This window comes from Aquila chrysaetos, chromosome 1 (assembly GCF_900496995.4).
Source record: "Aquila chrysaetos chrysaetos chromosome 1, bAquChr1.4, whole genome shotgun sequence".
NCBI lineage: Eukaryota > Metazoa > Chordata > Aves > Accipitriformes > Accipitridae > Aquila > Aquila chrysaetos.
The window spans coordinates 70,303,105-70,315,712 of NC_044004.1; the positions used below are offsets into that span (position 1 = coordinate 70,303,105).

The 12,608-nt window shown below is 38.1% G+C and overlaps 1 protein-coding gene across 14 annotated transcripts in view; it reads left to right on the top strand.

Annotated features, from left to right (window-relative positions):
* The window catches only part of INPP4B (inositol polyphosphate-4-phosphatase type II B), a 391,067-nt gene that overhangs the window by 277,387 nt on the left and 101,072 nt on the right, over positions 1-12,608 (top strand). For 13 of the 14 annotated variants that reach the window (XM_030016394.2, XM_041123453.1, XM_041123473.1 and 10 more), the window contains one exon: positions 4,210-4,354. In XM_030016394.2, coding sequence (XP_029872254.1) covers positions 4,210-4,354 — 145 coding nt within the window. The remainder of the gene's footprint in view (positions 1-4,209; positions 4,355-12,608) is intronic. The other variant, XM_030016386.2, reaches the window with a different exon arrangement.

Sequence of the window (12,608 nt, forward strand, 5' to 3'; positions counted from 1 at the left end):
CGCCTTCTCAACAGCAATACTATGTTGCACCTCTCTTCTTTGATATCAAGTACAAATATTCATCCCAGAGTAACTGACGGTGGTATGGATTGAGCTATTTATATTGGTGCACTACATGTAGGCAGTAGTAAAGCATTACTGTTGAAGGAAAAATATTTAACTTCAGAGTCTTAGATTGCCTCTGGGTAGATATTCTCTTCTCTTGCCAGCTGCTTCTGCTATCCTAGAACCTCCCTGCAGGAGGGAACAAAGCATGTTGTCATGTATAATACAAGAAAAGGTGGGCACATTGCCACTTGGAGCTGTTTCTGCTCTACATTTCTGACTGACTACTTAGCGTGGTTGGAGCTACAAAGAACAGATAAAATGGCATTTCCAATAAGTTATGTACAAATACTGATATGGTACTCAGACACAGGTCTGAAATAATGAGCTGTGTGTGATATGTATTCCGTTCCAAAGCACTGTCACATCGCAAGAGGATGTTAATCATCCACATTAGTGAAGATAATTGCTTTATCTATGCTCATCTCTCAAAAGCGCCTTAAGGTAATATATGGCTATCAGCCCACGTGAAGGAGACACAGTATCTTCAGAGCACTGGGGAATGCAGTTGCTGTGTCATACTTGGCACAAGTATAGCACGCAATGGTAGTGGTATATACAGAAGGACAAGAGGTGACTGAGGAGCTCTGCACTGAATTTAGAAAGCCTGAGAATCCTTTAAAAACAAAAAGGCAGCCTCTGGGACTCCACTGGCCAGCAGTGCTTAGGAGGAGGACATCCAGTCAGGTACAATGACAGAAAAATAGTTTCTACTCCTGCTCTCTGAAATGAGGGAGTTGAATTGCCTTTTAATGATACTTTCAGAGTGGATGGAAATTAATTACTTTTTTTTTTTAATTGGGTGGATGAAAAAGAATTATTTTACAGGTTCATTTTTAAATGTCCTAAGAAAAGTGCCCAGCTTTCTGTGATGCCAAGGCCTAGCTTTTCATGGAGATCATTATAAGTATGCATGCATGCCTGCCAGTGCCACAGCAGAAGCAGCAAGAGAAGTGCAGCTATGGCCATTTCTAACTAGGAACACCTAGCCACATGTGCTGGGACTCCTTGATGTCCTAAATGGCTTCTGAAATTTGGAAGAAGTAGATGTCAGTGTGTCATTGCCTTGTCCCAGTCTGACTTGTCCCAGCGGAGTCAAGCTCTGTTACAGGTTTCCACCTTCCCTGTCATTGCTTGACTTTCGAGCTTAAAGAAGCAGTAATGAGAGGGAGCCAGAGGCCTTGTTTCTCTTATTTCGCACCACAGTAGTAAACTTACCATCCAATTAGCTCCACAGCAACTGCTGGGAAAACTGGTATTGGGGAGAAGCATCCTGCTTAGGAATCTAGGGTCTTAGTACTTCAGTATATCAAGAAATAAGACTTAATTTCTTCTGATCCCTCACTTCACACAGAGGGCTTATAAGAATGCTTACTGGGTGTATTGTGTCCTTTAACCTGGCACATGCTGCAAAATGATCACTTGTGAGGTAGTTCTTATGCAAATTGAAAATAGACTGTTTAAGAAGGTGAAAGGTGGGTGGAAAATGTGCTAGGCTACAGGAAAACGTTATGGGAATAGTAAGGGATGACAAAGAATGTGAAATGGATGGATTTCTTCTCATGGAGCGTAATAGGGAGTCACTTGATTTTCATTGACTGGAAACTGCATTTTTACTCAAGAATTGTTCTTACCAAGCTGCAGAATTTCAGCAGCCCTCTTGGAAAAGTGTGGCCATCTTTGGTGCAGACAGAATAACGTTGCAATGGACAATAGATACATCTATTTTTTCTCTCTGCCTATAATGATAGCTTCTAATCCCAAGAACCTCCTGTGTGGAGAAAAAGAGCTGTGGGACAGGCCCTTGCTCCCTCTCACTTGCCCATAGGTAAAAAGCCAGATATGTGATAATAAGAGTGAGCTTCTTGTCAACAGATGTTTTTGAATTTTGCTTCTAAACCCTCGGGGAATGTTTATGTGAATATTGTATAGACATCATCTCAAAGCTGGGTTAATAGTTGGTTTGAAAAGAGGAAAGTATTCTTTCCTAAATGAAACAAGGGATCATATTTGTGTTGCTTGTGCAATAACTCCAGATGCTCCTTAAGAGTTTAACAATCTGTGTTGGGATTAAACTCCTCCAGCAGAGGGAGGAAAGGGAAATTAGGTTGCTGCAGCCACGCTGAGAAACTTGAGTTCATATACCTCAGCAACTTCGGTGACTAGAAGGCCTGAAGTTCCCTGCTACTCTGTAGTAAAACTTGCAGCTATTTGGGGCCAAAATTTTTACTGTTTGTAGTATTTCATTGCTCTTCATAGAATCCTTTTCCCAAAAATGCTTGTGGGTGGTGGAAATCAGTCATTTCACCCATATTCTACATGGTTTTCAGGAACGCTTGAGGTACATGCAGGATGAAACTTTTGAAGGAATCTATACCTGTCCTCTGTTTTTGGCTTTAAATTGTTTCTACGCATGTGGCTATCAGAGTCAGTCATGTGTCTAATGTTTTGTTTCACACATAGAGGTGCAGATATTTCCACTTGTTGCATTGTACATGCAGCACTTCAAAAAATAATTTGGGGATTAAATCCAGTTCTGCATGAGAGTGACCAGCTTCTTGCCTCTTGTAAATCAACAATACCTTTTTTATAGTATGGTTAAGGCATGGGTTTACCTAGGGAGAACATCAAACCATAGTTTCTACATCCGCATATAACGCTAGATACTCACTTGTCCTTGAGGCAGCCCTACAAGATCTTTCCAGGAATCAGGTTTGGGGAGCTGGAGGAGAGGATCTGTGTTGCCGTCCAGACGGAGCAATTACATGCTGCTGTCTGCAGGCCCGTGTCATGTCCTTCAGGGCAGGATGCCCACTTGTCACAGGGTGTGCCCTCAAGTGGAGGGAACAGGGAAAGATCGGATCCCGCTAGTCAGGATAGCGGCCTAAGAAGTGTGGCATGTAATTAAAAATAAATCTTACATTAAATGTTTGCCTTACTAGTAGTTCTAACTTTGCCTTCACCCAACTTCCAAGTGTTACCGTTTATATGGAACTGTGGTATTTCTCTGAGTTTTCAGTGTTCTTCAAGCTTCCCTCTTGTCTTTTGCAACTCCATTTTTACGCCTCAAGGCCTGATGTATACGTAGTGCTTCTGGCTATTATATCATGAAGTAGAAAGAAGAGCAGTGATATTATTTTCCCATTTTTAACACTCAAGCAAACTCTGGTTGCTCTGCATTAGTTTCAGAATGACTCAGCAATTAAAACATGTACATGGGGTTTTTTGGTGGGTTTGTTATGTTTTGGTTTTAGTCTGCTTGCTAGCCTTGTGTACAGCCTCACTTCTTGTGTGGCTCGGCTTTTTCCTTTTTCTTATTCACCCCCACAATAGTAGGTGCAAGAGCTTTGATTTCTGCAGCATCCAGCACCTGAAGGACCCTTCCTGTAGCTCTGTTCCATAACACCTCTTTCCTTCACTCCCCATTATCTTTTTTGTTCTCTGCTTGTGCAGAATTTCTTCTATCACTCTATTACTTCTAATTCTCATATTTATTATAAACTCAGTTAAGTGCGGTGGTTGCTGTTTGTGTAAGAGGTGAAGAACGAATCTGAAATTGTTACCTAATAAACATCTCATGACAGCAAGTTTCTAGTTCTAGTCCTTTAATTTTACATTTGCTTTAACAGAGTAACTGATGTAATAAAATAGAGGGTATGTTAAATTATCAAAAAGAGGTTGTGAAGTACTGTGGCAAACTGGCAGTTGCACACAAGATTTGATTTGGCAAGGCTTTGAATGTCTATGTTCTTACTGTATTATTTCAAATAGACAAACCACTTATTTCCTTGTGATTGGACCTGAAACTTCGCATGCATTTTCATGTAGAGTTTGAAGCACACGTGTTTTCCAGTGTCTAAAAACCCAAACAGTTTTAGTTCAGTCATTTACACTGCAAGAAAAAAACTCTATGAAAAAAGCTTAAGTTGGTAGTAGGCTGAAAATGGTAATATGCTGACACCTAATATGTCTAGTAATATTTCTAGCAATTTGCATGTCTCTGTCTCCTCTTTAAGATGTTAATAAGAATTTAGGGGGTTTTTTTGTTGGTGGGTTTTTTTTTCGTTCTTCAGAAACGTGCAGTGATAATTATGCTCTTTTCAGGACAGGGTGTGGGCCAATGTGGGAAAGAGTTTAAACTGCGTCATTGCCATGGTGGACAGACTGCTTGAAAAAGACAGTGTCAGCAACATTAAAGAAGGTGAAAACGACCCTTCAGCAGCAGATTGCAATGTGTTGCATACAGGTGGTAAGCAACGTTGCTTTTTTTTTTTTTTTTTAATCATTGACTAGAGTAAATAAAAATAAAAATGGAAAAAGTCACAGAAAAATCATATACAGAAGAGTTAATATTATCTTTGATGAGAGTGCTGATAGCAAGGTTTTGCACAGTTGTAGCCTTGAATGATGGAAGGCTATTTATCAAATTACAGCTCCACTGTGTGCTCAAACTGCTTGCCGTGCTCAATGTTTTGTGCTACAATGAAAACCTTTTGAAACCACAATGTTATCCTGGCTGATGTAGTTTAATTTATTTTAAATTTTACTTGAATATACCACTTTGACAAAAAAAAAAGAGGAGTGTGTTTTACTCCATAGGAAACTTGTAATGAAAGGTGAACATTCTGTTTCAGTGTCATTCTCCTGTAAATCCCTCCACTTTTCTGAAGTGATATACTAAGTTTTGTTTTCTGACTTGCTAAAATTCATTTTCCCCTGAATACAGTTGTCAAACTGTGTCAATACTGAAGGAGAAGTAGAGTGATTCCATGAGATGATGCGACGAAAACTGTCCACAGCAGGTCCTTGTCACCAAATCTTCTGATCTCCTATGGCTACATTCATTGTTGCTTTTGCTAAGCGTAGATTATATCTGCTTCATAAGTCTGACAAGAGTTTCTGATGTGCAAGTGTGTTGCAACAAATGAAACAGCTTGTTAGTGATAGTGGTAGTAGTGCAAATATAAGTAAATCAGAACCAACCCTTGTGCCACTCTTCAGTTAAACAAACAAACAAAAACCCACAAAACAACAAAACCACCACAAACACTTTATGGAGCTTTGTATAATTATGTTGGGGTTTTTTTTAATTGTGTATTTTATCCTATATTTTCCCTTACATGTTCTTACCTTCCCCCAGGTTTTAATGATATGATTTTATATCGAGGGTTTTAAAGTTATTAGAACTCATTTGTAATTTCTTAAGAAATTTATTTGTAATTTCTTTAATTTAAGAATTAAAACTATTTTTTCAGCTGTATATCATTTGTGTAGTACTGGTGAGTTTCATGCAACAGATTTTGGTTGTAGTATTGATTTTTAATGCAGCTGCAATGTCAGCATTTTTACCAGTATGAGAGATTTGTGCTGGCATCCTGGAATACTTGTTTTCAGTGCCAGATGTGTTGGACTTGTTTTTGTATGAATAGTCCAGAGACCAGAGTATTTCTTATTTGTTTGCCTCTCTGAGTTTCTGTCTACCAGGCAAGTATCCCTATAATGTTAGAGAGATAGATGGTATCATCTTTGTTCTCTAGTGAAGGCTTGCAGGTGCAAAGTATCAACACAATTAGCTTTCTACATTTTTCAGACCTTTTTCGGATAAGAAGGTACAAATATGCAACAGTGAGGTAGGTGTACTTGTCAGCTTGAAAGAATCTTTAGAAAGTGAACCAAAGCATACTGATTTTGATTAAAAGATAAAATTGAATATTTTTTCTTGTGCCTGATGCCCGTCTCTTCCCCCTGGTGCTAACAAGCTTTTCTGCTATTGTTAGCAGAAATACAGTATGTCTATTAGAAATGTTTTGCAGGTAAAATAGTAGTACACTTTCACCCAAACTTCCCCCCGGTTACTGCAGTGCATTTGTGTGTGTGTACACAGACATGCATGTACTAGTTTTTATCTGTATTCCATAGTTATGGAACAAAACTTCACATTTCCCCCTCCCTCCCCAGTCTGAAGAAAGTAATGATTTAGGATAATTCTTTTTGGATGCTTTCTGACATGCTTAGCAACATGAATGTTTACAGATTTTCCTTCACTCTCTTCAACCCCCTGAACATGTCCTCTATTACTCTGTATAAGCCATGAAATGTATTTAACCAGTCCATTTGAGTCTTTCATGGTAGTTATAAAAAAGTGTGCTCTTAGCTTTGTTTCAGGCTCACACCCTACACAGGAAAATGAAATATTGGTTAGAGCTTTTAGCTCACAAAGCCAATAAAACTTAAAAGTTACTTTCTTTTAAGTACTGTAATAAGCGATCATCAAATAGAATGAAAGGTACCTCTTGCTAAACAATAATGATAATTGTAATGGTTAGAAAATTATAGATGTGTTTCATTTAGCTGAGGAGTTGTCTTCTGGAGCTGACAGGCCAAGGACACAAAAAATATCAAGATGTTATGACACTGGAATGAATTCTTCTCTCTCCCTCATTTAGGGCCTTCCTTATTTCCCTTGAATAAGTACAAGTTCCTTTCTGTGAGAGCAGTCAGTCCTTCTGTTGAGTTGTGCTGAGTGTTCTGCAATACCCCATCACATGGAAATGGCAGGAGATTTGTGGGGCAGATCACTTTGTTTTCACATCCTACTTTTTGAGGAAGACATCATTTCCTGATGATGTTTTCATGAGAGCATCATGCAGTGCCTTTGACAGCTTATAGGACTTTCAAGGTCATGTAGAAATGAGACCTTTTAAAATTGCTTTCTTTTATAGGACTAACTTAAAAGATGGAGCTTTCTGAAGAACCATCCAGGTGTGTGCCAGAGTTGGTTGCCTAATGGTTTTTAAAACCATTGCCTTTGGGGCCAGAATTTTTCATGCTTGACTTCACTATGAGAGTATGGTTTTATATGTTTGTTTTTCTCTGCAACTCCCTCTCTGAAGTTTGACATGAAGCCCTGAGAATGACCGTGAAGCACCTACATAGAGGTTGAGATTCTAAGTATAGGCTTATAAATTCTGCCTTAATTCTGCTCCATTTTATATTTGAAGCCTGGTTGTATGGGTTCATAACTTTTTCCTAGATATAAAATCATACAGTGTTTACACCCATAGATACATTTCTAAACTTACAGAATGTTATGCTACATACAATTCACAAACCTTGCATATGTGAAAAGCTTGCTGTATCTTGCGATTATATATTATGCCATAATTTGAGCATAACATGTTTCATTAACACTGCAAATGTATGGGCTCAGATAGATCTTTGAGGCTAGCTGAAGCTCCAGCTTCAGCGCTGGAGTTGATCCTAAGAAAAGTTGTGCTGCTGTTTGTAAGAAAAATGGGGAATACCCAGGGTTTTGACCAAAACATTAAAAAGTATGCCTTAAAGTATGGAATGAAATGTTTGCTTATATTAGTGAACCTGACTGGCTTAATGCAATTTTTTTCCTAGCATATAACAATGAAGAAGATGTCAAAGAATGCACGCACGTTTTTTTTTTGATGGTAGAAAATGTTACAACAATAATTTGATGCAATAGCATATTCCTATAACTATAGATGTTGTCGTAACATATATTCAGAGCTTTCCAAGATAGGTTTATATTTGCAGTCTCGGTGTTGACATTGTGTGATCTTATTCTTCATGCTTACATTTATTGTATGGAATCTTTGTAATCAGAAATCTCGGTGGCACTCTTTTCTTGTACTTACCTTTCAACATGAATTATACCCTCTTAAGCCTAACTTTTCATGCAGTCTGACCTTTGAGTGTATTCTTAAGACTGAATTTGAGTTATCAGTTACCAAGGTAACATGCTATGGTTTCATCAGTTGCAGGATTATGATTTCTCTGCAGGATAAATCAGGAAGAGTAGACGGATTTTAAAGGAGAGGGGGTTTTTTTATTCTTTTAACTCGAGGCTGGTTTGCCTTGGAGAACTACTTGACAACATTAAATTCTTTTTATTTTTGCCTTTTCATTTTCCATGGGAGACAGAATGTGAAAGCCTGTCCTGCAGCATTAGAGGTGCCAGTGAAACACAGTAGTTTGCTTTTATGCTTACACGGCCCCTGACAGATCTCCATGCTTAGCTGTGCTGCTAAAAGAAGCTGTTGTTTTCATCTGCTCCTTGTACCACACCATCAGAACTATCACCCAGCCATTCCTCTGCTGGCTCTGTGTGAGTACTCCCTAATTTGCTACATACAAAATCCACCACGTTATTTCAAGAAAATTTAAGTTGGCAGTGTGATTGTACCTGGATTTTGCCTGAAGTGAATTACGGAACTGTAAACTGTGCTGCTGGGCAGATGAATTGGCCAATGGTAACCTTCAGCGTAGGTGGCAAAGAGCACCTGGGGAATGGTGCCATGTTTCCTAGCTGGAATGAAGGAAAACCTCTATTCATAGCCACATTGCTACAGGCATATGTGGGTTAATTTTTCTCAAATAATCTGATACCTGATGGGGACTCCATAAGTATAGATTAAACCCGTCTTTCAGTGCCCTAGGGATGGGCACTGCATCCTTTCAGTGCATCCCTCCCAATGCAATACTGATAGAAATGTGAACTAAAACCGTGTTCTGGTTTTGTTTGCATCTTCAGGAGAAGAGCTTTTACTGTAAGTTATCATTTAGTCAGGAAGATGAAAAATTCTCCCTTGGTCATTGTTCGCTTGAGTAGCAGATGTTTTTTATTTTGAGGAAACAAAAACAGTTCTGAAAACCTTTTTGTTCCCTTCCTTTTCCTCACATTTTTCTTTCCTGTTCTCTTAAGCTTATTTTTGCATCAGCTCTGTTTCTGCACATTTTTTCTTTTTCCTCTCACTTTTGTATCATCCTTCTCTTTTTGGTAGGGTCCTTAACTGGGCTGTATGTAGCACAGCATATAAGACAACCCCTTCAGTAGTACTTTCTCTAAGTAGTTCAGCTATTGACGGAAGCTTAAAAATGTGTAATGGAAAGGAAGACTATTTAACTAAATCAACAAACTATTTTTTAAACAAGACATCAGAATATTTAGTTGCACAACACTTCTAGAGCAAGGTTTATCCATTACTCCTATGTTTTGAGTATATTAGATTTCATTAGCTTCATGTCTGTTATTGCCATTGCCGCCGCCTTCTGTTTCCATTGTGACTAAAGCTGCTGAGACACTTGTATATGTATGATTAGATGGTTTCCATTTTCACTCTTAATCCATGTGACAGTGTAGAAAATCTCAGATGGCTACAATGGAATAATAAATCCCCAAGAATTCAAAATTGTTCTTCTGGACACCCAAACTGTGCTAAGTAGACTGCTATTATATTAACTGCAGAAATACCAGGAAGACTTAAGCAGGTTTTTGGTGTTCCTGTGAGAAATGCTGCAGAGTTATGAACATAAAACCTCATCCTTTCTCAAAGAGCCTAGCCCTCATACTAGAGTTAAACTGAGCTCCAAGAGCTGAGCGGCAAGATGAAGAAGTAGGAAGCTGACCTTTTTATGGTACACAGTTGAATACATGAACTCTACTAAGTCAGTTTTTAAACCTCCCTTAAAAAAAAATAAATCAGAAGAATGTTCCTATCCTAGCTGAGTAAATTCAGACTCTGTGGGTTAATTGTTTCGTGCTGTTTGCGCTACCTGTTTTTGAGGGGTTTGCTACTGTTTTGTGTTGGTTGGTTTGTTTTGCTTGCCTTTTTCCTTAAGACAGAGTTTGTCTAATGTTCAATTTTTGATATCAAGACAACTCATTTACAGTGTTTAACTTTTATTATTTCAGTCATATCGTGGATTATTTGTATGTTCAGGTAATAAGGGAATAAGTGGTTAGCTACAGCGAAAAGTTAAGTCGTGGGTAGCTGCTATTACATTCATTACCATACATCTGTAGGGCCCTCTGTTCCTTTAAGAGTATGACATTATGCTTCCTTCTTGCTTTTAATTCCATGTTTAGTTTTTAACTTCAAACCATTTCAGTTTTGAGGTGACTTGAAGCCATCAGAGATTTCCACTGATTTTTAGGTGGTGCAGACAGCGGTGACAGAATTGGCTTTTTCCTATGTTACCAGGGCAAAAGGAGATAGAAGTGCTATTCCAAAGCCTTAGGGCTTTTCCTGTTTGATTACCAGCACATTTTAATAAGCACTTCAATGGGCCTGACTTTGAAAAGAGCAGGAGCTTGCTTTTCTGCCAAGCTTTATCAAATTTAACATGCAGTTTGACATATTGCAACTCGAATATTAGCATGTAGAAATGACTAGTTGGGTGCTAAGCAGGTCATTTGCCTGTGCAGACGTGTTGATTAAGAGAACATGGGACTGAAGGGCATTTTCCAGCAACCAAAGGGCAAATCCTGTCATAAACTGAACTTCCACAACTCTCTGTTAGCAATGGAAGTGGAGTATTTACTCAGTGCTTTGCTGCACAGTCTGTTGTTTTAATCTTGCACTAACTGCATAGTAGTGATGCTACTTCTTTTAATTTCATCCTTCCATTTTCCATTTTAATGTGTTTGGCTTTTATGCCTTGTTTTAGTTTCCTTTCCAACAGCTGACGAGCACAATTTTTTAATTGAGTTTCCTTGCTTAATCAGGAGGCTTTGACTCTTGTTTGGATGCTAAACATTCCACACAGGACAGGCTACCCTTGTCATTTTAGCCACCTGACAGTCATCCTGTAGTCTCCTTGTTGCTTCTGTTCTTGTTCCTAATGTCTTCTCTGAGATGTTTGCTCATTCAGTTAATTCTTCAGTCTTTTTCAAAGGATTTTCCGCTGCGTTGAGGATGCAAATCTTGCAATTTTAACTTAAAAGAAATTTGACACCTGAAGTGTCAACGTGTGTAAATCCTTGAATGTGTTAAACACAAAAGCAATAATTTGTACTATTCCCTTCCCTAAGTGATTCTACAAAGCTATCATCGGTCTCTGTAGGAGCAGAGGTCCTGAGCCGCGGTTGGCCCCCCGCATCTTCTCTACAGCAACAACTGATTCTGAGCTTACTGCCAGTTTTCTCATGAGGGAGGAGTTGTAGGGCATCTTGCACCTCTCTCCAAACTCTTTTAGATGTGTAAGCAGTAGCTCGTAACCAAGCAGTATCCTCACATGTCACCAATGTTGTGGCAAGTTAGATCAGGATAATCTAAACCTGAATTTAGAGCAGGATTTTAAAGCTCCCTTTAAAAATAATATCTTTTTATGGATTTTCTTAATATTCTATATTTATCCCTTGCATACAAGACAATTTTATTTTCCACATTCTACTGAATTTACTTGTAAGCTTCAAAATACAATGCTTTTTTTTGTTTCATAAACTTCAGTTTCACAGTGCTTCTCAGTTTCAAGGAGCAACTTAAAAGCTGCAGTATTTGCTGTAAGTGCTTCTGATGGATATTTGGAGCTTTGTGCATTGTTAATGAATGACCCTGATTTATATTCTTGCTGGAGTATTTGCAACAGGACATCCTGTATAACAAGTGACATATAGCGATTTTAACAGACCAAAGATTGAGCAGCTATATAGACTTTTTTTTTTCTAGCGTTGTCTTTTCTGAGACCTCAGTCTGTGATACTCGTCTTATTTTCATCTTAACACACTAAACTTGCTTTAAAATAAAAGGATAAACATGAGAATATACTAGTCCATTCATAAATACTTTGTTTTCAAGAAACAATGCAATACCTCTCCTAGATTTGCTAACTAGCTCCACCTTCTGGGGACTGAACATCCTTACTAATTGTGAACAAGAATTTTCAGTGTGAGCAAGGAGTAGATGATTGTTATTGATAACTTAATCACACAAGGGTATAGTCTTATCTTCTTTCCTTTTGGCAAGTACAATTCTATTTATATTCTACAATAAAATAATTTATCCTTCCTCAGTCATTAGGGTAAGGTTTCCTACAAACTTACAATTTTTATTTTTTTCTACAAAGCAAAATACATATGTAAGTAAAGCTCTGTATTCTTTGGGACATTAAATACTCAGTAGGATTTATTTTTAATGTATTTAGCATGAATGTCCTTTAATGAAAAAATGGCCTTCACAGTTTCAAATCTTTGAATTCCTTCTTAATGCAACTATTACTGAAAAAAATTACTCATGTTAGTAAGTTAGTATTCCAAACATGTAGTCTCCCCCAAAAAATCCTTGTGAGAAAATGATCTTGAAGCTGCTGCAAGGTATGTGCAAAATAATTTGGAAAATCATAATGGAAGGTAGTTATCAGTTGTTTACTGCCAACCTGGAAGGCTGCATGAAGTACCATCCACTTACATTTGTTCTGGGTCCAGTATTATTCAATATTTTTATTACTGACTTGGCTTATGAAATATGTATGATGCTTATAAAATTTGCAGATGCTTAAAGCTGGGAGAGGTTTTAAGCACCATGGGAGCAGGATTAGAATGGATCTTGATGAAATGGAGCACTGAAATATTAGGATGCCGTTCAATAAGGACAAAAACAAAGTTAAGTTTCTAAAGAAGCAGAAATACACAGTGCAGGTTGACTGGTTAAGTGGCAGCTGAGTAGAAACAGATCTAAGTGTTATGTGACTTG